Source organism: Triturus cristatus, chromosome 5_1, assembly GCF_964204655.1.
Source record: "Triturus cristatus chromosome 5_1, aTriCri1.1, whole genome shotgun sequence".
In the NCBI taxonomy this organism is placed as follows: domain Eukaryota; kingdom Metazoa; phylum Chordata; class Amphibia; order Caudata; family Salamandridae; genus Triturus; species Triturus cristatus.
This window is the reverse complement of record NC_140587.1, coordinates 55,394,628-55,416,991: the sequence shown is the minus strand read 5'-3', so window position 1 is coordinate 55,416,991 and position 22,364 is coordinate 55,394,628. Positions and strand designations below refer to the sequence as shown.

Below are 22,364 nucleotides of genomic sequence, written 5' to 3'. Positions count from 1 at the left end.
TCCAATATCTACCAGATGAGTATAAAGAGTCAGCGGAGCTACTCATCAGAGAAGGACAACTCCTCACTAATGCATCCATAAAATGCGCCCTTGACGCAGCTGACACAGCAGCTAGGGCAATAAACACAAGCGTCCTGCTACGACGCCATGCCTGGTTACGAATCTCAGGCTCAAACCCGAGATCCAAAACAATATCCTGAACTTACCAGTTAACACAGAATACTTATTTGGCCCAGACGTTGACACTACCCTAGAAAAAATAAATAAAGACACCGACACTGCGAAATCAATGGGGGCTCTGCAGACGCAGCAATTTCGTAGTTGCTCCTTTCGTCGCACCGGAAATAGGGGAGCAACCAGGGGTCACAACAGCAGTATGCTAAAAGTGGCATACAAAGCACCTTTGACCAGAACAGGGGTGGATATCGTGGATCCAGCACCAAAGGCAGGGGACGTGGCTATGGCAACACCAGGTCCTCTCCAAAAAACAAACAGTGATGCCCTCTCCTTACCCCCCGACCACATAACACCTGTCGGGGGACGACTCCAGCTGTTCCTGTCCGCGTGGAAGAACATCACCACAGACAGGTGGGTCAGGGACATCATCCAGCACGGATACTGTCTAGAACTAACTTCCACTCCACCCAACATACCACCAAAGCACCGTCCTATGTCAGCCGAGCACTTAGCTTTACTCCAGCAGGAAGTGCTTGCTATGCTCGCAAAAGGGGCAATAGAAGTAGTGCCCATCGACCAGCAGGGAACAGGGGTGTACTCTCTGTACTTCTTAATCCCAAAAAAGGATGGCTCGCTCAGACCTATTCTAGACCTGCGACCCCTAAACCTATATATTCTGTCAGAGCATTTCCATATGCTCACCCTCCAGCAAATTCTCCCACTACTCAGTCGGGGATTTCCTAGCCACGCTAGACCTGAAGGATGCATACATCCACATACCCATACACCCTTCACACAGGAAAAACCTCAGGTTCACTATTCAAGGGAATCACTATCAGTTCAAAGTTCTCCCCTTCGGAGTAACAGCACCCAGGGTCTTTACCAAGTGCCTGGCGACAGTGGCCGCGCATCTGCGAAGACCAAACATTCACGTCTTCCCTTATCTGGACGACTGGCTAGTTCAAGCCAAGTCAGCACAACAATGTGCCGCCCACATGTCCCACACCATTCACCTTCTTCACAATCTGGGATTCTCACTAAATTACTCAATCACATCTCCAACCTGCCCACGTGCAACAATACTTAGGCTCCACAATCGACACTCTGGCTGCCACAGCTCAGCCTACTTTAGTGAGAATCAACAGCATGCAACTGCTGATCTCAAAATTCAAACCTCAACACTCCCTTCCTGCGCGAGTATTCATGCAGTTGATAGGCATGATGGCCTCCTGCATTTTCATAGTCCCGCACGCAAGACTACATATGCGCCCGCTTCAGGAGTGCTTGGCATGTCAATGGAATCAGGCTCACGGGCAACTAAAAGACCTAGTGTTGGAGAGCGGTCGGGCATACAACTCTCTGCATTGGTGGAATACACAAAACCTTTGCAAGGGCCGACCGTTCCAAGAGCCTGTTCCACAAATCATACTGACAGCGGACGCGTCTCTCCAGGGATGGGGAGCGCATGTGCTCAATTACACAGTGCAGGGACTATGGACGACACAACAAAAGAAGATGCACATCAACCTTCTGGAACTGATGGCAATCTTCCTAGCCATGAAGGCATTCAAAGTACACTTGTGCAACAAGGTCGTGTTGATCCGGACGGACAACATGACTGCCATGTACTACATACAAAAGCAGGGAGGAACACACTCTCCACAGTTGTCTCATCTAGCTCAGCATGTGGAAGTGGGCCATTCAGAGGAACATGTTCCTCATGGCGGAACACCTCGCGGGCAAGGACAACCAGATGGCGGATCTGCTCAGCAGACACAGCCACCAGATGCACGAGTGGGAGCTACACCCATCAGTTCTCCAACCGTACTTCCAACAATGGGGTCATCCAGAAATAGACCTATTCGCAACAAAAGAAAACACAAAATGCCAAAGCTTTGCCGCCAGGTTCCCACACCCACGGTCGCAGGGCAATGCGATATGGATGAACTGGTCCGGCAAATTTGCGTACGCTTTTCCCCCAGCACCATTAATACCGCTGGTGGCACGCAAACTGAGGCAACACTCACTCACCCTTATCCTAGTTGCTCCAACGTGGGAACGCCAGCCATGGTACACCACCTTTCTGGAACTTTCCGTGGTGCCTCATCAAAGACTGCGGATAAAACCAGCGCTTTTAACGCAGAACCATGGCGAAATTCAGCACCCAGATCCCCAACAGCTGAACCTGGCGATCTGGCTCCTGAGGTCTTAGAGTTTGGCTACCTAAACTTACCACCTGACTGTATGACTATCATCAAAGAAGCCAGGAGACCCACTACTAGAGCCTGCTATGCGGCCAAATGGAAAAGGTTTGTCATTTACTGCAACAACAATGACATTAACCCACTGGACGCGTCTATTCAAAACATCATATGCTACCTCTTACACCTGTACCGCTGTAATCTAGCATACAACTCAATACGCATCCATTTGACCGCGATAGCAGCCTACCTCCAAAACAGGCAGCACCTCTCCTTATTCAAAGTGCCTGCCGTTAAAGCGTTCTTAGAGGGACTCAAACGAGTAATTCCCCCAAGACACCCACCAGCACCGGTGTGGAACCTCAACTTGGTCCTCACCAGACTGATGGGTCCGCCCTTTGAACCTCTCCATTCATGTGAGATTCAATTCCTCACCTGGAAAGTGGCTTTCCTAGTGGCCATCACTTCCTTAAGGAGAGTTAGTGAACTCCAGGCACTAACCATTCAGGAGCCATTCATTCAGGTCCACGCAAACAGGGTTGTCCTACGCGCCAACCCCAAGTTCATGCCCAAAGTCATATCACAGTTCCACATTAACCAAACTATCGAACTGCCCGTTTTCTTCCAAAATCCGCAAAGTGTCGCGGAAAGAATGCTCCATACACTAGATGTAAAGCGGGCTCTCATGTACTATATTGACAGGACAAAGGATTTTAGAAAAACTAAACAACTCTTCGTTGCCTTCTCTCCACAACACAAGGGCAACGCCATTTCCAAAGCAGGAATAGCCAGATGGATCGTTAAATGCATTCAGATTTGCTATCACAAAGCTAAACGCACATTAACGGTTCCCCCACGAGCCCACTCAACACGAAAGTTAGGGGCATCCATGGCTTTCCTAGGAAACATCCCTTTACACGAAATTTGTAGAGCAGCCACATGGTCCACTATACATACATTTACCAAACACTACTGCGTAGATGTACACTCAAGACAGCAGGCAGCTGTAGGACAGGCTGTTCTCAAAACTCTTTTCCAGACTGCTGCAGCTGGCACAGGTAGCCGCCGCTAGGGGAGGTACTGCTATATATTCTATGCACAGATATGAATTCAGCAGCCCACATGCCTCGAACTGATTATGCTACTTACCAGTATACATCTGTTCTTGGCATGTAGTTTGCTTGGAACCTCCTGAGGCTCAGCCGGGAGTAGACAGCTGTTAGCGCCTGCTGCCTAATGCTTGTTGCTTTGCTTTTTAAAACTTGAAGACTGTTTTAATTTCACTCACCCCCTTTCCTCGTCACTTGCTCTTGGTGTGCAGGCATCCCTCAGCTTAACGTGATGTACGCTGGTAAGGGAATTCGCCGTCCCACTCCATCTGCCTCCCCCACGCCCAGACAGCGACACGCCCACTCCGAGGCCACGCCCCGCGGACGTTTTCTACACTATATAAATGTGTAGTTTCCGGAAGCGCAGCGGACTAGCGCAGCGGGCGCGCCAAAGGCGCGCTTAAGGCAAGCTAGTCTGCGCTCGTCCGCGCCCGACCGGGCCTAGGGCCAGAACTCATGCCCGAACCTGCCTACAAAACAATTAGTTATTCTCGCCGAGCCCTCCTGAGTCTTAGACCCTCTAACAACACCTTGTGCACGTATGTTTATGAAGGTGACGGACCCTTCTCCAGCTGCACGCTCTGTCATCCAGTCCGGCTTCAGCTCACCGACTCTCCCACCCTACATCCTGGCCTCAAATTAGCCGTTCTGAATTGTAGATCGCTCCCTAAGCATGCTTTGCTCATTAATCATCTACTTGTAGACCACGACCTCGATGTTCTGTTTCTCACAGAAACGTGGCTCACCGCTCACTCTGACTCGGATGTTGTTATAGCCTTACCCCCAGGCTTTCTCATTCAGTCCCAAACACGTCCCTCCGGCAGAGGAGGTGGATTAGCTATCCTCCATCGGGATCACTTTTCCTGCAGAATTAATGACGCCCACATCTTAGACTCAGAAAGCTGCCATTTCACCCTCCATCTGGCTCCGACAAGCTCGCTATCGGGCCTCCTAGTATACCGCCCCCCTGGCCATTTTGGCCCCTTTGCTAGTGCCCTCTTAGAATCAATAGCTTCACTAGCCTACTCTACCTCCAATTTTACCATACTTGGAGACCTGAATATTCACTTCGACGACCCCCTAGATTTAGGGGCCGCCGATTTGACTCTAGACCTGGCAGCCTACGGCCTCCAATTGATTAACCCTGGAGCCACGCACACCAAAGGCCACCTGTTAGACCCAGTCTTCACCAATGTTCACACCCTCCATTCCAAAGCGTCTCTTCCCCTTCCTTGGACAGACCATTTTTTGGTCCCTCTTTTCCTACCAGGAGTATTTAGGAAATCCCATAAGCCTGCTATTCGTATCAGGGACCGGGCCTGGCCCAAGCTCTCTACAGAAGACTGGGCCAGAACTCTCAACTCGATGACCCTCACTACGTCAGAGGACCCGGTCACAGCGGACAGAAATTTCAGAGAGTGGATTTCAACCTCCCTGGATTCGATCCTACCCATCAAAAATCGTGAGGACAAAAACGGAAAGACAGGATCAGCTCCCTGGTTTAGCCAGGAGCTTAGAATCCTCCGCAAAGAATGCAAAAAAGCGGAGCGACTGTGGAGAAAGGACTGGCTCCACTCGTGTAAGGATACCTACCGTAAGGCAGTGAGAACCTTTAAATCCACCCTGAAACTCACTAAAGCCTCATATTACGATGCCAGAATAAAAAACGCCACTAACTCGGCGAGAGAGTCGTACCTTATCGCCAAAGAGCTTTTGAATATACCAACACCCCCCTCCTCCAACAGCTCCCCTCTGGGCAGAAGCAATGAACTGGCAACTTACTTCGACTCCAAGATCTCCCGTATCTTTGCCTCTCTCCCACCTCCCAGTCAGCCAACCCACAGCAACACCGTTGTGTCTACCACTCCCACTGGAAACATCTCTCACCCTCAGCTAACTGCGTTTAGGGCTGTATCCCTGGACGAAGTGGAAAAAACTTTCGCCAAAATGAAAAGCGGATCTCCTCTCGATCCCGCCCCCATGAGATTCCTGAAAACAGTTGCCCCGGTCATTGTACCTCCTATTACGGAGCTGATCAACATCTCGCTGTCCCAAGGCTCTGTCCCTCCGAGCTGGAAGGGTGCAGTTGTCAAGGCCCTCCTTAAAAAACCTCAACTGGACCCCTCCGATCTGGCAAATTACAGGCCGATCTCGCTCCTCCCGGGCATTAGCAAAATTGCCGAAAAACTCGTCAATGCCCAATTGTCCCTGTTCCTTGAATCCAACAACCTTCTGCGCCAATCCCAAACAGGGTTTCGCCCTGGCCACGGCACGGACACCGCCCTTTTCACGGTCATCGAGGAGGCAAGGTGTATCCTCGATTCAGGAGGGTCAGTGGCAGTGATCCTCCTGGACCTGAGTGCAGCCTTTGACACGGTGAATCACCGTGTCCTGCTCCATAGGTTGGCCAGGGCAGGTTTTAGGGGTACTGCGCTCGCCTGGATAGAGTCTTTTCTATTGGGCCGCTCCTTCCAGTTCTGGGACGGCAATTCCCGCTCAGCCTTATTTCCTCTCTCTAGCGGTGTCCCCCAGGTGTCCTCCCTAAGCCCCACCTTGTTTAACGCCTACATGGCCCCCCTGGAGGATGTAGTAGCCCCGTTCGGTATCAAGATAGTGAGTTATGCGGACGACACGCAATTGGTCGTCTCTCTCTCGCATCTTGACCACCGCCCAGACAATCTGCTGAACTGCCTCCAGGAAATCCATCACTGGATGTGCGATTCATCACTTAAGCTCAATGGATCCAAAACTGAGGTCATGCTCATGGGCAAGAAATGGGCTACTATTCCTTCATCGGTCTGGCCTGACGTGTTTGGCGAGGTACCCACTCCGAAGAAGGAAATCAAGACCTTGGGAGTCTGGCTGGAACCTGATCTCTCCATGAAGACCCAAGCAGCCAAAACAGCAGGCACCTGCTTCGGACTCATGCGCTCCATCCGAAAGATCCTCCCGCTACTTCCTCCCCTATCAAGGAAACTTCTCGTCCAAGGCTTGATCCTTGCTCGTCTTGACTATAGTAATGCCGTCTATTTAGGAGCCCCTGAATCCACCCTGGTAAAATTGCAGCGAGCTCAAAATGCCGCCGCCCGGCTCCTAATGAATCTTCCCACTAGAGCCTCTGCCAGACCAGCACTTAAGGCCCTTCACTGGCTCCCTATCCGTCAGAGGATTGAATTCAAGGCCATGTGTACCACCCACAAACTCCTCAACGGCCAGGGCCCCTCGATCTTGAGAGACATGGTCACTCCTTATAAGGCTTCCAGATCCTTGCGCTCTGATAATGAGCGTCTGGCCAACGTTCCGAGATTCAGGAAGGTGCGCTCTGGTGGTCGACGCTTCGCAGTAAAGGCGTCCTCCGGATGGAACTTACTTCCACGCCACTTGGGTCTGGAATCCTGCCACCTCCGGTTCCGCAGCGAATTGAAAACCTTTCTCTTCCCCAAATAGTTCCTCCTCCCCTCCCCTGAGCATTACTAGCCCTTTCAGCGCGGGGATGCCTCCGGGTCACCAGGCGCTTTACAAATCGCTAATAAATAAATAAATAAAATGTAGGGCTGCTGACATTCATATCGCCCACCCTCCTCCCCGGCGCCTGCCGCGGCTGCAGCACTCAGAATTTCTGTATAGCATGGTCATCACTTCCTGTATCTACTCAATCACTGCCACAATGGCGAAAAACAATCTAAGGATGGAGAGGATGCCCATGCGCACTGTAGTCCAGGGGAGGAGCTACCTATCTCGTGATACTTCGACTCTTCCAGGACAACAATGTGCAATCATCCGGACCCAACACTAGGCGGCGATCTATGCACAGATATGAATGTCAGCAGCCCTACATGCCAAGAACAGATGCATACTGGTAAGTAGCATAATCAACGCTAAGTATGTCTCATATTACTCATTTTACAATTAATAATTATTGCTTTAAGCATTCACAACCTTTCTCCCTCACTTAGAGACCGTACCAAATATTCTCATCTGCCATCCCCATATCTGTTGTTTGTCTGTGTTTGCTTCTGCTATATAGTTTGGTTATTTATTTTTTTGAACCTCCACACACTCTAAACATTAATTATTGATCCGTGATAGACTAATACTGAATCTTTATAATACTGCCTCTCTCCTTCACACTAGATACCAGAAACCGTTTTTATTCTACTGTTTATTTTCCTTTTCCTTTCGCCTTTTTCACGTTATGATTCTCCTCTTGCTATTATTAGTTTTCTTAAATGGCTTCTTTACAACCTCACCTCAGCAAAAATAACTCCCTTAACCTCACCGACATTATTATTAGTTACTAGTAACATAGTAACTCTTCAGTGGCCTCACTCCCACGTCAGCATTCCTTATTTTTCTGACGTCAATGCAATCTGAGCCTGAACCGTTCTGACAGCTTTGTTCTCCGAGACCGCAGAGACCGATTTACCCACTAGCAGGTGAGAGAGGCCCGCTCCGTTTCCCCTTCTGGGACATGGAACTAGATTTGTGCTCGAGAATGATTCACTCTGAACTAGTAACTTTTTTATGTGGCTTATGCGCCACTGCTCATAACACTCTGAACTAATCTCACGTTAAGCACGTCATTTTCGTCTCTTACTGCACCGGTTAACATTTTTCTGCACAGTTTTCAAACACCTTGTCTTACTCAATGCTACTGACTTGGACTCAGTAACACTGTAATAATCACGCATTACTTACAACGCCACTGATTAAATTAGTAACACCGTACATAGTGCGCACTGTTATTTGCATCTCTCGTGACTTTTTCCTGGCAAATTACCATATGTTTTCTCATGTCAGTTTCTTTCATTTCTGTACCGGCTACCATTACTTCGCGCAGCCTTCAATCCCTTGATTTAATTAAAATGCCACTGAATTTGGATCTAGTAACACCGCACTAAGTAACCACTACTCTAATACCACTGACCTTCAATTAGCAACACCTTGTATAGCGCGGACTGTTATTTGTGTTTCTCGTGACTGTTTCACTGGTAAAGCACCTTTGTTTTCTTACGCTCACATACCCTTTGGATAACACGATGTTCTGGCTTCTAAAGCGTCCCTGCGCCCTTAATACTAAGCCCTTTTCTGGCCCATCTTTAATAGAGAACTACTAAAATCTCGATCTTGTGAGTGAACCTTTGAACCATTTGCTCTTCCATTTAGGCAGACCTTGCACTTTACTGAAAACCGGTAAGCAGCCTTTCTTCTTCTTTTTTCACTTGTATAACTAATGGGATACCTTGCTTTATTTGATTGTCCCTATGAATTTTCCCCTCATTTCGCCTGCAAATCTTCCTTTCCTTTAATTCTCGTCTCTGGTGTCAGCACTAAATGTTTTATTTTTTCCTGGTGATATTATATATTTTTTTTTTGATGAATCTGCAGGCTATGCGCCCATCGACGTTTATCTCACCTTACCAATTGCCTTCTGAAACTATTACACATTTCTTCTTTTCATGACTTACTCTTTTCTTTTTCAGCTTAAGACCCTACTAATATTAGATATAACTACAATAGTATTGTTGGTTCTGCCCTGATTGTATTGTTGCGCCTAGGAAAGTGTTACTAGTGTTATGATTCTATCATAAGAGTAATGTCAAAACACCCAATCACACATTTGTATTGATATCATGTCATCTATGTACATATTTATCTGCTATATGCTGCTTTATATGAAAACGAAATGTCACCACTAATAAGCTCTTTTGATCTCTTCTCTCCTCCTTTGAACTATCGTCTCTCCCCTATCGTTTCTCTCCTTTCCTTCCCAACATGTTTTCCTTTTTACTTCCCTTTACCCCTGGGTTCCTCTTCACTCCATCTCTCTCTCTCTATCCCTCACTTTGAAAAAAATGTTTTTGATCTTTTTTGGTAAATCCACCATATCTTGTCTTTCTCTTTCTCCTTCACCTCTTTCACCCAATCTTGCACCTCTCTTATCTTTATTTTGTGATTGGTAAACCATTTTAGCCTTGAAAAAGGCCAATGGGCCACATGGGCGAAACACGTGTCGGCTTGTTTGCTTTTTCTTTCGCAATTTATATTTGCATTGTCTACTAGCAATAAAAACATTACAAGCATCCTCAATTGGAACTAAGTTTTTGATTCTCCACTGACGTGGACTAACTAAGAAGGCACTACCCTCTACCATTTCTCAACCTTACCCTTTCAATGGCTCTTGGGTGTAGCCATTCACGAGGACTGTGCCACATGTAAATTTGGGCCCTGACAACTGTAGCGCCGTAAGTCCAGAATTTTCCACCCATATAGTGTTTTCTAAATCATTCGTAGACCTGATTCTGGGTCAGGGTTTCGTAAGTAGCAGAGCAGCTACCTCGCTGCGATCTATTGAAAGTCATCCTCTGAGCCAAGCTTTTGTGTCTCCGTGCGTGGGTGCCCACAGACGCGCTCCTCCACCACACCCAGGGGTGGGTCCCTCTGCCGCCGGGCCGGCGGGAGGGACACGGAAGGGGGTAACGCGGACCTGCGGGAGGCTGCCTCCACCACGTGCCTTCCGGCACGGGGGCCTCCCCCTCCCGTCCCTGCCCCTGGGCCACTGTCCCTCGCTGCTCGGCAGGGTGACCAGATGGCCTGGCCCGGGCCAGGCCAGGCCTGGCCTCCCCTTCCCGCTGCTCCGGCACAGGTCAGGCAGGGAGGCGAGGAGCAGCACCGGGGAAGGAGCCCTCCCGAGCGGCTGCCTCGGAGTGCCTGGCCACCCTCGCCGGACTGCAAGGGTGACTGGGCACGGCACCCTCCCAGGCCACCTGGGGGCTGGGTGATCCCTGGCCATCTGGTCGCCTGGCTGCGCGACCAGATGGCCCTGTGGGCCGGGCGACCAGATGGCCCTGTGGGCCGGGCGACCAGATGGCCCTGTGGGCCGGGCGACCAGATGGCCCTGTGGGCCGGGCGACCAGATGGCCCTGTGGGCCGGGCGACCAGATGGCCCTGTGGGCCGGGCGACCAGATGGCCCTGTGGGCCGGGCGACCAGATGGCCCTGCGGGCCGGGCGACCAGATGACTGGCCTACCGGGTTACCTCCATCTTTTGTCCTTCCCCAGAGTTCTGTAAGCCCCCACTATTTAATAGTCGAGAAAAATGGGCTTCCTGGGCAGGCCGTCGGGGAGAGGACGTGGCCTGGGCTTAACCCTCCTTGGTTCCAGCCGAGGGTCCGGGTGCTGGGGACAGGGGGTCCACAGGGGGCCCGGGGTGGCTCTCCCTGGCCTGGCTAGGGTTTGGAAGCTGGGCCTGGGGCTTGTGCTCTGTCCGGCAGGCCCCGGGGTGCGGGAGCCCCCCCGTCCTGCAAGCCAGCCAAGGGTCCGGGTGCTGGGGAAGGGGGTCCACCGGGGCCGGGGGAGACTCTCCCCGGCCTGGGTTTAAAAGCTGGGCCCGGCCCGGGCTTGTGCTCTGTCCCAGGGTGCGGGAGCCCCCCGTCCTGCAAGCCAGCCGAGGGTCCGGGCGCTGGGGAAGGGTGTCCACCGGGGCCCAGGGAGGCTCGCCCCGGCCTGGCTAGGGTTCCGAAGCTGGGCCCGGGGCTCGTGCTCCGTCCGGCAGGGCCCGGGAGTCCCCCGTCCTGCAAGCCAGCCGAGGGTCCGGGCGCTGGGGAAGGGTGTCCACCGGGGCCCAGGGAGGCTCGCCCCGGCCTGGCTGCTTTCAGAAGCAGGGACCGGGCCGGTGAGCAGGGGTGGCTGGCTTTATCTGCTACGCTGGCGGAGCGAAGTTTTCTACCCACCCCTAGTTTTTTTCCACTCTCAAGAGAGGGTTTTCTGTTGTCGTGTCGAAAGTTATAAATGAAGCAGCTGTGGGTCATGTTTTGGGAAAGGGTTGTCTGTGGTGCGGCGCGTCTCTAGCCTGACAGTTTAAAATGTGAATATTTCTCACACCAGCCGATTGATTGTAATCTGTGATTTTTACAATTCATTTCAGATGTTGGTGACTTGTATCTGAGAATACTCCTGGTCGGTAAAAGTGGAGCTGGGATCAGCACCACCGGGAACAGCATCCTGGGGGAAGATGTGTTTGTGTCTGGAAGTGAATCAGCACCAGGGGTCACTGAGTGTAAGAGGGAGCGCTGTGACTTCAGCGGGAGAGACATAGCGGTTGTGGACACCCCCGGCTTCTGCCGCCCCAACCTTCACTATAAAAGAATTATCGTAGAGATTGAGCGGTGCGCGGTGCTGAGCCTCCCGGGCCCTCACGCCATCGTTGTGGTCCTGCAGGCGGGGAGATCTACGAAGGAAGAAGAGGAAACGGCAAAAAGAATTCTAAAGCTATTCGGGAAAGAGGCGGAGCTGTTCTTGATCGTGCTGTTCACCCACGAAGGGGAGTTCGAAGGTGAATCAGTAAAGTCTTTTGTTAAGATGACAAAGGGTAAACATAGAAAGTTAATAGATGCCTCTCAGGGGCGGTACCTGGCTTTTAACAGCAGAGCCACCGGAAGAGAAAAGAAGGAGCAGAGGAGGGAGCTGATCGCCAAGATTGACAGCATGGTGCTTGCGAACGGAGGGCGCTGCTTCCAGCATCAGATGTATAAGGATGCCGAGAAGGCCTTCAAGAAAAAACAGAAAGAGATCTTTGCCAGCCAAGTAGACGTTGGAAGTGAAGTCAGAGGTGTCGATGTACAAAACATGGTGGAGAAAGCCCTAACAGAGTACGAAGATAAATGTCGTTGGAAAGCTTCTGCAGGAGCTCGCCACGGGTTTGTGAGTGGCATGAGGAAGGGGGTCGAAATTGGCTCTTCGGTAGGTGTGAGGGGGGCTATTGCTGGGGCAGTCATTGGAGGAGTTGTGGGGGCGGTCGCTGGTGCTGCTTGTGCAAAGTGTAAGCATGGGTGTGGTGAGACTTGTCAGAAGGGTTTCTCTGAGCAGCAGAAAGAGATCTTTGCCAGCCAAGTAGACGTTGGAAGTGAAGTCAGAGGTGTCGATGTACAAAACATGGCGGAGAATGACCTAACAGAGTACAAAGATAAATGTCATTGGAAAGCTTCTGCAGGAGCTCGCCACGGGTCTGAGAGTGGCATGAGGAAGGGTGTCGAAATTGGCTCTTCGGTAGGTGTGAGGGGGGCTATTGCTGGGGCAGTCATTGGAGGAGTTGTGGGGGCGGTCGCTGGTGCTGCTCGTGCAAAGTGTAAGCATGGGTGTGGTGAGACTTGTCAGAAGGGTTTCTCTGAGCAGCAGAAAGAGATCTTTGCCAGCCAAGTAGACGTTGGAAGTGAAGTCAGAGGTGTCGATGTACAAAACATGGCGGAGAATGACCTAACAGAGTACAAAGATAAATGTCATTGGAAAGCTTCTGCAGGAGCTCGCCACGGGTCTGAGAGTGGCATGAGGAAGGGTGTCGAAATTGGCTCTTCGGTAGGTGTGAGGGGGGCTATTGCTGGGGCAGTCATTGGAGGAGTTGTGGGGGCGGTCGCTGGTGCTGCTCGTGCAAAGTGTAAGCATGGGTGTGGTGAGACTTGTCAGAAGGGTTTCTCTGAGCAGCAAGTCTCAGATCTTCCCTCCCCACCCCCCCACACCCCCCCCCTTACCAGTAGGACCCATACACTCATTTTCACTCTTTGGTCCCTAGGATCCTGCTCGGGCTCAGATCTCTGCGGCTCCAGCTCACTCTCAGGTGCCCTTGGATTCCAGCTTATCTTCTGTTCACCTGATCTCCCTGCTTAAGCTTAGGTTCAGTAGCTCTTGATCAGTCATACCTAAAAGGCTCTGGATACCCTCACTGCACTGAAAACCCTGTTCACCAGGAGATTTTGCAAAGCTTATATTTCTGTGTAGTTCCCTTGCTGCTTGGAACATAGTCACCACAAGATCTCTAAATCTCCTGTTCACCGTCAACTGGCATTGCTTAGGTGTCTGCGCCTACAGCTCCCTCTCCGCTTCCTGGGGTTCACTCACCCTCAGTTAGCCAAAGCCATGCTCAATCTCAGCCTTACAGGCTCCTGATTGCACCAATGACTTCTGCAGTCAGTAGCTACCTACTTTAGCAAACCTTAACCTTTTCAGAAGACCACCATTCCACATAGATATTCAATGGATCTCGGTCTTTGTGAGTACTTTGAGTTCTGCAGTCTTGCAAATATTTCACTGTTCGGGTCATATTTTTCAGAATTTGTGTTGTAGGTTTTGGTAATTGTTTATAATGCAATCCCATCTGTTTGCTGGATATTTCCATATAAGTTATAAAATGTGAATATACAAATGATGCTTACGTAGTAACTATGACTTATTGCTATCTATATACTCCATTTAGTCTCTGGCATCTATCGTGGCTATTGATTAATCATCGGGTCTTGATCTGATTTTCAAATGTTGGAAGAATACAGCCTATGTTCTCTTTTACACTATGTTTTATGTATATTTATATTGTTGTGTCTATATAAAAATTGTATGTTGTGTTTTAGTATATGTACATGTATTACACTCTGTATATGTATATAATAATATTTCTCTTTTGGTCTTGTGTTTTGTTATGTTCAGGGTATCTGTGTATGTTACATTTATATGTAGTTATGTCTTTATATTGGTTTGTTACTTGTTTCAGCCCTGAAGAAGTTCTTGCCTTAAGAACGAAACGCGTTGGCTGATCTGTTTTTAGAAAAATATATACGAATAAAAGAAACTTAAACGACTTTCTATCAAGTTTGGACTTCTTACTGATGCACCTTCCTCTTTTTCTGTCAAAAAAAAGTCTTGCAAAGGTGATTCAGGGAAGTGGAGGGACCTTGGTCTGGCTCTGGTAGTGGACAGACCCAGAGCCTAATTTTGAGTTGGGTGGTAATGAAAAGCCACCTATTTCTGGAGGAAGTATTAAAACCAGAGGAGAATCGACTGGTGGTGTTTCCTTTACCATGCTGCCGGTTTAGAAGTTCCTAGAGGAAGTGTTGAATCCAACGTAGAACCCACCAATGGCCTTTCCTTAAATAAACAAAGTCATAGACTACTGGATGGTCAAAGGACTAAGAGTGTGAGGCACTAACCCACCTGTTCCTCATTCTCACTGACCACAAAGCTTCTGACATTCTCTTCTCCATCAATGGTTTGTTTCATCATTCACTGCACACTCTTTTCTCCATTCGCCATCTCCTTTCTCGCCACTTTTGTTTTCCTCCCTTCACTCTCTATGCCAATCTATCATTCAACCCTTCTTCACACTCAATATTGTCTCTCCCTTCCTCTGTCGTTCCGCCCCTCTCACTGTCTGTAGTTTCCTTTTGTCTCTCACACTCTCTCTCGTTTAATTTTTCTCTCCCCCTTCATCCCAGGATGGAAGGTGAATGGTTTTTTTTTTTTTTTACAGTAACACTACCAAAAAAAGGTGTTTTCTTTTTATCCATTTCTATTCACATTTGTTTTAAATTCCAAAGTTATTTGAAAGTTTTGTGGTTCTTGGTGTTTTTTCTCTCATTGCACAGTATTTGAATGAAACTCAACCTCAGTCTGAGAAAATTGTCAGAAGGCACCTGCAGCTTGTCTGTCTGATAGTTGTGAGCTGCTGTTGAGTACAAAAGCCTCCTCCCCAGACTTGTTAATTGTGCTGCTCAAAAGACATCTCTTCCTTGAAGGCTTGCGGTCATCTTCTGAGGCTGAGGATGGAAGGAGGTGCACCACATGGTGTGCATCCTCTGGCTGCCCAATTGTCATTCTGCAAATAACAATTAATGGGCCTAATATAGGGCTTCCTCAGACTGTCTCTCACCTGTAGCTGCAGAAGTCTACTGGATAGACACATCAGCCCTGGAATGTATGCCTGCTTTAGCCACAGAAAACAAACAGCCCACTACCTCTCCTCTGCCACAGCCCTACCCCCACCCCACCCCCCTGCATCAGCCAATTGCCCGCCTTGCCTATCCGATCCTGGTTAAAATATTCCAACTGCTGTAAAACGAATCCTTGAAAACCGCAGTAAAGCTTGCACATCTCCACCCTCACCAGGAGAGGTCGCTGTCACTCTGGACATCACAAAGGACCACCACGGGCCATATCAAGGAATGGCGATAATGGGCTTGATAATATGCCGTTGTGAATTCCTATAGTAGCCCAGGTTAACACCAGAACATGGGCTTCTATGAAGTTCTCTGCGGCATATTATCAAGCCCATTATCGCCGCTTTAGTGTCAGTTTGCTGCCGCTAAAGCGGCGATAATGTTATCGCCTTCCTTGATAATATGGCCCTTAACGCTCTAACCAGTGCCATGCAGTTTGCATGCAGCTCTTTGAGAGCTCATAGACCACTGCGCTATATTAGGATTGTAATTTATGTACTGCACATAAACAAAAGGATCTCAGTGACAAAAGCAGTAACCCACTGAGCTATCAGCATAGAGTTCTGTGACCTTCATGGTACACGTTCTCTGCAGAAGGCAAATTAACCCTCTTTGTTACCTTATGATGAGTCAAAACTGCTACTAGACCAAATCTGCGATCTCTCCAGCAGGAACATTAATCACCAGGATTTTCTTAACATTTTCATCGTTAACTGAAAACTGCTCGTCATACAAGGAACTCTGCTGCTGGTGCTTCCCATAAATGAATCCTAAACCCAGTAGTGTCCCCAGCTCAGGGTCAGGTGAGGCTGCACTGGTGCCCCCCCTATAGTCAGTCCTGTACAGCACTCTCTAGTGGTTGCCCCGCCTGTAGTTTATAACTGGCCACTTGACTTACCAACACTCAGGTGTGCAAAATAATGTCTGCTGCCTCGCTCTGTCACTCTAGCTGCAGTGTGTCTGCGGACTCACTCATTCACTGATAGTTGCTCAGACACACAAGTTCTGGAGTAAGTTGCCAATCTGGAAATCGCAAATGGCATTTGCCCTCCTCCATGATCTGTCCCAGTCAGAGGGCAACTCAGCTGGCAGACTGGCACAGATGATGTTGGTCTGACAGACTACACTTAGTGAGAGCTGTCCGTGGCGTGTGTCTTTTAAAGACACTGTCTCAGTGCCTTCACCTGCCCCCTATATAACATAACCGGTGTATTTGTAAAGCGCACGATTACCCAAAGGTGTCCTGGCGCTGAATAACAGATGTTTATTTTTGCCCAACTCAATGGTACTCATTTTTATTGATCTCAAATGGATGAAAGGATGAGTAGACCCGCCGGGATTTGAACCTGTGACCATGAGGTCGAACACAGGCCCCTGCAGTGGCTGCTTTAGGCCAGTGAGCCACCAGACCTGGCTCTGGCCCTACCCCCTTCCCCATTACCTATGCACAGCACTACCGTTTCACAGCCAGCACTACCGTTTCACAGCCCACACTAACATTGCAGGGGGTAAGGGGCTGCGTAGTGCCCTTTTAAAAGGCTTTGCCTTTGCCTACAGCAACAGCCAGATGAGCCCGGGTGCCTGCTAGCACCTTATCAATTTAAAAATTGCGAGGGAGCGTCCGTTCTCCATTGTATGAAAACAAAAATATGCATAGCAACCAAAAGAAGCAAAAAGGAAACTTCTTTTGGCAACAATTCATTTTTGAAAACGTTACTTTGAAGAATATCCATCCAGGGACACGATGACAAAGGGAAGGGAGAATAGAAATGAACGGGAGAGTAACAACATGGATTGAGTGAAGGGCTTAATGTGGAGAAACTAAAAGAGAAGTGATACAGACTGGACATGAATGTCAAAAAGAGGGTAAGAGGAAAAGGAAATGAAGGGAGAAAGCAAAGTAAAGGTAGAACAGGGAGAATAATAATGCCATAAATGCAGACATAGGGAGGGAGTAAGAGACTGGAGAGAAGTGACAAAAGAAATTGGAGATAAGGACAAAGTGGTAAAGAGAAAGAGAGAGCAAAAGCTGGAAAGCAAACGTGGAGAGGATGGAGACAGGAAGGTGAATGAAAAAAGAAATGATGGAGAGAAGATCAAGGCAGAAAAGGGTCTCAAAGTTTTCCTGTTATAATAATAGAAAGGACAAAACTGTATTACTGCCAGGCTGGTGTCACCAAGAGGTTTATGAACACTCCAGCCGGCACCGGGTCTTCGCGTCCGCTGTTGTTAGCGTCCAAACACAACGTTGTACACTCTACCCTCTGTTAGACCATAGCATCACTTGACTGTTCCTGGAGGGGGGAGGGGGTGGGGGGGGGGGGGGCTCTGGGAATCCCTTGTGCATAGAGATGTTTTTGGGATGCTATTGGCCCACATATGGGGGTTTGCTCCAATCCCCCCTGTAGAATTTGGGAGATTATAGAGATTATAGGGATCCTTTGGGGAGATGGTTGTCCACCCCCCTGTTGGAAGTGGGATGCCAGGGTTTCTGTTGCAGATACTTCTGCTGTTTGGAGGTATTGGGGCGGGATGGTGGGGTTGTTGAAGTTCTGTTTTATTTTGCTTTTGCTACGTAGCTTGCATGTACCTGCGATCACCTTTTCCCCGTTCATTGGTCCCCCCTATTTTGGTACCCCATGGCACAATGGTAGGAGAACTCTTGGGACAGTACCCCGGGCAATTGTATATCGTGTCCTGGAACATGAGGGGCTTGCTTGACAAAATTAAACGAGGCGCGGTTCTCCATCAGGCCAATCACATAGGTGCTGATATTCTTCTTCAACAAGAAACACACCTGCTCCACACGAAGGCTCTCAGTCTGCCTCGCTATGGCTTTGTGCACATCTTCCATGCGGGGTTCACACGGGGCTCTAGGAGGGTCGCCATCCTGATTCACCAGTGTATAGTGTTCACTCTGATACAAAAATGGAGTGATATCCACGGTCGATATATATTCGTACAAGGGACCGTGGCAGGCGAACACATAGTGCTTGGCAGTATATACGCTTCACTGCCCCTAAGTCAGAACTTCCTAGACCACGTGGTTGAGATCTGGGGCTCCCTGCCTGACGGACTTTCAGTGATTGGAACAATGTAATGTCTCCGGGGGTGGATCGGTGGTGCTTAGCGAGGGAGGGGATGGGAACTCTGGTCTCTATGCTGCGTACCCTGGTGGACATGGTTGGATGGGTGGATCCATGGCGAATACATAACCCCATTAAGATCAGTTTCACTTACTTCTCCCACACTCACTTCCTATTCTAGGCTTGATGACATATTTGTTCCTCGTGCCTTCGCTCACAGTATACCGACCGCCCTGATCCTCCCCAGGGGTCTATCAATCACTCTCTGGTAGCCATACATCACTTGTTAGGCCTGAACTGACCCCCCTTTTGCTGGCGGCTCTTGGTACGGCACTTACAGCACCCTGCTTACCGAGCCTGTATCCATAAAATGCTTTTAGATTATACTACACATAATGAGGGTACAGTGTCTTCAGCCTGCACTTTCTGGGAGGCTATGAAACCTACGCTGTGGGGGTTAGATATTGGTTTCTGCACTGCGGAACTCAGACGGCAGCGACAGTCGCTCATCTAGCTAGAGGCACAAATCATGTCATTGTAACATCGGGCCCGGGTCAAAGATGGAGCTTTGATGCATCAACAGTTGTGCTTGGTTCATCAGCAGTTCCAGGGAGAGCTGTTGGATGAGGCACAAGGCGCGGGGCTTGTGACACAAAGCAGGATTTATCAATGGGGGGGGGGGGGAACTAATCTATCAAACTACTTTTCAGATTGTGCCAGCAGGCGCAAGAGGGTGCTCCACTACCAGGACTCCATGCCCCTGATAACACGCTCGTGACAGACCCTGTGGAGTTGGTCAATCGCTTTGCAGACTACTATCGCTCCCTCTATACTGCCCGTAAGATTCTTGAGGCCTCTGAGATTGAACAATTCTTCAATGACATTCCTCCAAGGGCCCTTTCTGAGGAGGCCAATAAGTCATTAGAGGCCCCAATGGCCTTCCAAGTGAATTCTATAAAGCCTATATGTCCTTGCTAGGGCCCCATCATCTTGTGGCTATACAAGAAGCAACTCAGTCCGCATTTATGCCCCGACTGGCAAAATCCAGAGATTGTTGTGTTGCTTAAACCGGGACGCCCTCCAGAACTTCATGCCTCTGGGCCAATCTCTCTCTTGAATGTTGAGGCAAAACTTTTGGCTAAGGCGCTCGCTACTAGATTGCTGGCTCATCTCTCGGAACTAATTCATCTGGATCAAGCAGGTTTTATGCCCCAACGCACTACGTGACACACAATTTGTTAGGTACACAATGCGATCGCTGCTGTCCGCCATCTTCACCTACCTGCAGTCCTCTTACTAGCTGACATTGACCGGGCTTTCGACTCTGTCAGCTGGACTTATCTTTTCATTCTCTTGGAGCGCGTCAATTTCGGCCCAAAGTTAATTCCATACATCCAAATGCTGTATGATCGATTGACTGCATCAGTGCGCATAGCCGGTAGGGTGTCTGCACCATTTAATATCAGTCGGGGCACTAGACAGGGATGTCCACTCTCACCCCTGCTGTTCGCGTTGGCTATCAAGCCCCTTGCGACTTGAGTTTGTATATACGCCCACATCCGGGGCTTTGAATGGTCCACCGGGCTGTCTGATCGGTTGGCCCTGTACACTGACAACGTCCTCTTTTTCATGACTCCCCATATCCTTCAAAATATGCAAAAATTTGACGAGACCTCGGGGCTCTTCATGAACGTAAAAAAATCCATATTATGGCCAATCCATGGGTCCTCAGATGATTATAGATGGGCCTCCGGCCCTTCCCAGATGTGGGATGGTATACAATACCTGGGGGTCTTTGTAACAGACAGACCTGAGGTATCCCGGGTATGCAACATTGAAGGGGTTTTCGCTAAGATTAAAACAGAGCTGAGGTCCTGGGCTTGGTTGCTTCTATCCCTACTTGGTCGCTCAGCAAAATTCAAGATGATCTCTCTCCCTAAGCTCATATCAACTTCAGAATCATCTGTATCCCATCCTACATTTGTGGTTCAGACAGATCAATTTGATGCTAAATGAGTTCCTGTGGGGGGAGGGTTGGTCAGGCTGGGAATCTGCACTTGTTTCCTCTCCACATATTGTGGGGGCATTGCCGATGTACTATCATACTATGCGGCCTCCCATCTACAAGTCCTCAGTGATTGGTGGCATGGCCCAGGGAATGATCCAGCATATAACCTAGAGAGATCACTACTGGGGCACACATTGTACCAATACTCGTGCCCTCCCTCTGACTACTAATGTGGTATTGGCCATGTGGCGCCAGTCTCTACGCCACATTGGCTGGCAGAAGCAGCTCACCAGTGTGACCCCACTGTGGTCTAATCGCATGCATCAACAATTGCAACACCTACAAGGTTTTCATAGATGGAACTGGATTGGGATCTCCACACTGGGAGATGTTCTCCGGGGTCTCACTCTTAGATCCTTTTCTGACCTACATTAAGTGTATTCTATGCCGCGTACCCAATTTTATCTATCTATAGTTTTGCCATGCACTTCCCCTATGTCTAAGATCTTACAGCCCCTCCTGAATTCATCCCACTAGAGGGGTGGCTTCTCCTGGGGGATTTAGAGGAGCTCAACATTTCTAAGATTTACAATATATTGATCACTTACAGCATCTCAACACTTAAATCTCGTCAAACATGGCAAACAGACATAGGACCCATTGACAATGATGACTGGAGGGAGGCTCTAGAGTCCCCCAGGTCAGCTGCCATCTCCTCGCATCACCGCCTTATTCAGTTGAAATATTTACACAGAGCATACTACACGAGGGTGCAGCTTTATAGGGCGGGTCTCATAGCTTCCCCGACATGTCTGTGTTGTGGGGTGGAGGAAGCCACTTTCATCCACACAGTGTGGAAATGTCCAGTCTTGGACATATTCTGGAGGGGCGTTCATAGATGTCTGGGGGGGGTACTGGGGTGGACAATACACTGCACACCATGGCTTGCATTACTACACATCATGGAGGACATCGGGGGGCAACAGATATAAACGCAACCTACTGTTCTTGGGTTTGACTTTGGCCAAGCGTGACCTAGCCCGTGCGTGGAAGGCACAGTCCCCTGCCTTGTTGAGGGTCTGGAAGCGAGGTCTTTATTTCTGCATGGGATTGGAGGAACCTTTTTTTAAGGCCCATGGGTGACCCCATAAACCTACATGAATATGGCAAGGATGGGCAGATTATAAGGGTATTGTCCGGATACCACCGACTTCACAGCCCACTTTGTTGAATTTGTAGGTTCAGCCTCGTATGCCATATTGCATCCTGTTTCAAATGCTTAAAATGGCTCTCCGAGCTTGTTGTTGGCAGACCAAAAAAAAATAAAAATAAAGTTTGATTATTAAAAAAAAAAAGAAATGCTGAGACCTAGAAAATCAGGCAGATAGCTGCACTTGGTGAAAGTGGAGATGAAATGGAGGAATAGAAATGATGTATATGTGTTTCTGTGAGAGAGAGGGAAGGGACAGATAATTACCAGGAGATAAATTGAAAGGTTGAATTTCCTTAGCTTTTCCAGATCCAAATCCAGTCTCTCCACAATACAAAAGACATCAAGTACCAAGCTGTATGCAATGCCAAGACACATTATTTGCAGAGAGGCTTCCGAGTACCAATCTATATGCAATGGCCAGACACATAACTTGCAGACAGGTTTCTGGGTGACCACTAAAACAGGAAACCTAGCACAACTCTGATGTGCAGGACTCTGGATGCTTTGCTGCAACTTCCCAGGAAATTTGGCAGTCACCTATGGGTGGGTGGCAGCTACAAAGGATCAGAAGATGACCAAGAAAGCCACTGGTTCAAGAGTGAGTCGGTACTTCAGGGGCATGCAAGTGAAGTGAGGAGGAACTTCATTGACACTAGGATTATCATGAGTCTCCAGCTCCTTATGTGGACAGGAACTTCAGGGACGTATGTCCTGAACAGGAAGCTTGTGTACCTGAGTGACCATTTGCCCGAGGGAGCTGAGGCTGAGCAGAGGCCTGGGGACAAGCAAGACCATAAGAGACATGAGAT

At 49.1% G+C, this 22,364-nt stretch overlaps 1 protein-coding gene across 1 annotated transcript in view; it reads left to right on the top strand.

Annotated features, from left to right (window-relative positions):
- The window catches only part of LOC146830161 (uncharacterized), a 199,332-nt gene extending 185,219 nt beyond the window's left edge, over nt 1-14,113 (top strand). Inside the window, exon 4 of the mRNA XM_085604408.1 lies at nt 11,414-14,113. Within this exon, the coding sequence (XP_085460534.1) occupies nt 11,414-13,149 (1,736 nt within the window). The 3' untranslated portion in view covers nt 13,150-14,113. The remainder of the gene's footprint in view (nt 1-11,413) is intronic.
- Nucleotides 14,114-22,364: the final 8,251 nt, after the last annotated feature.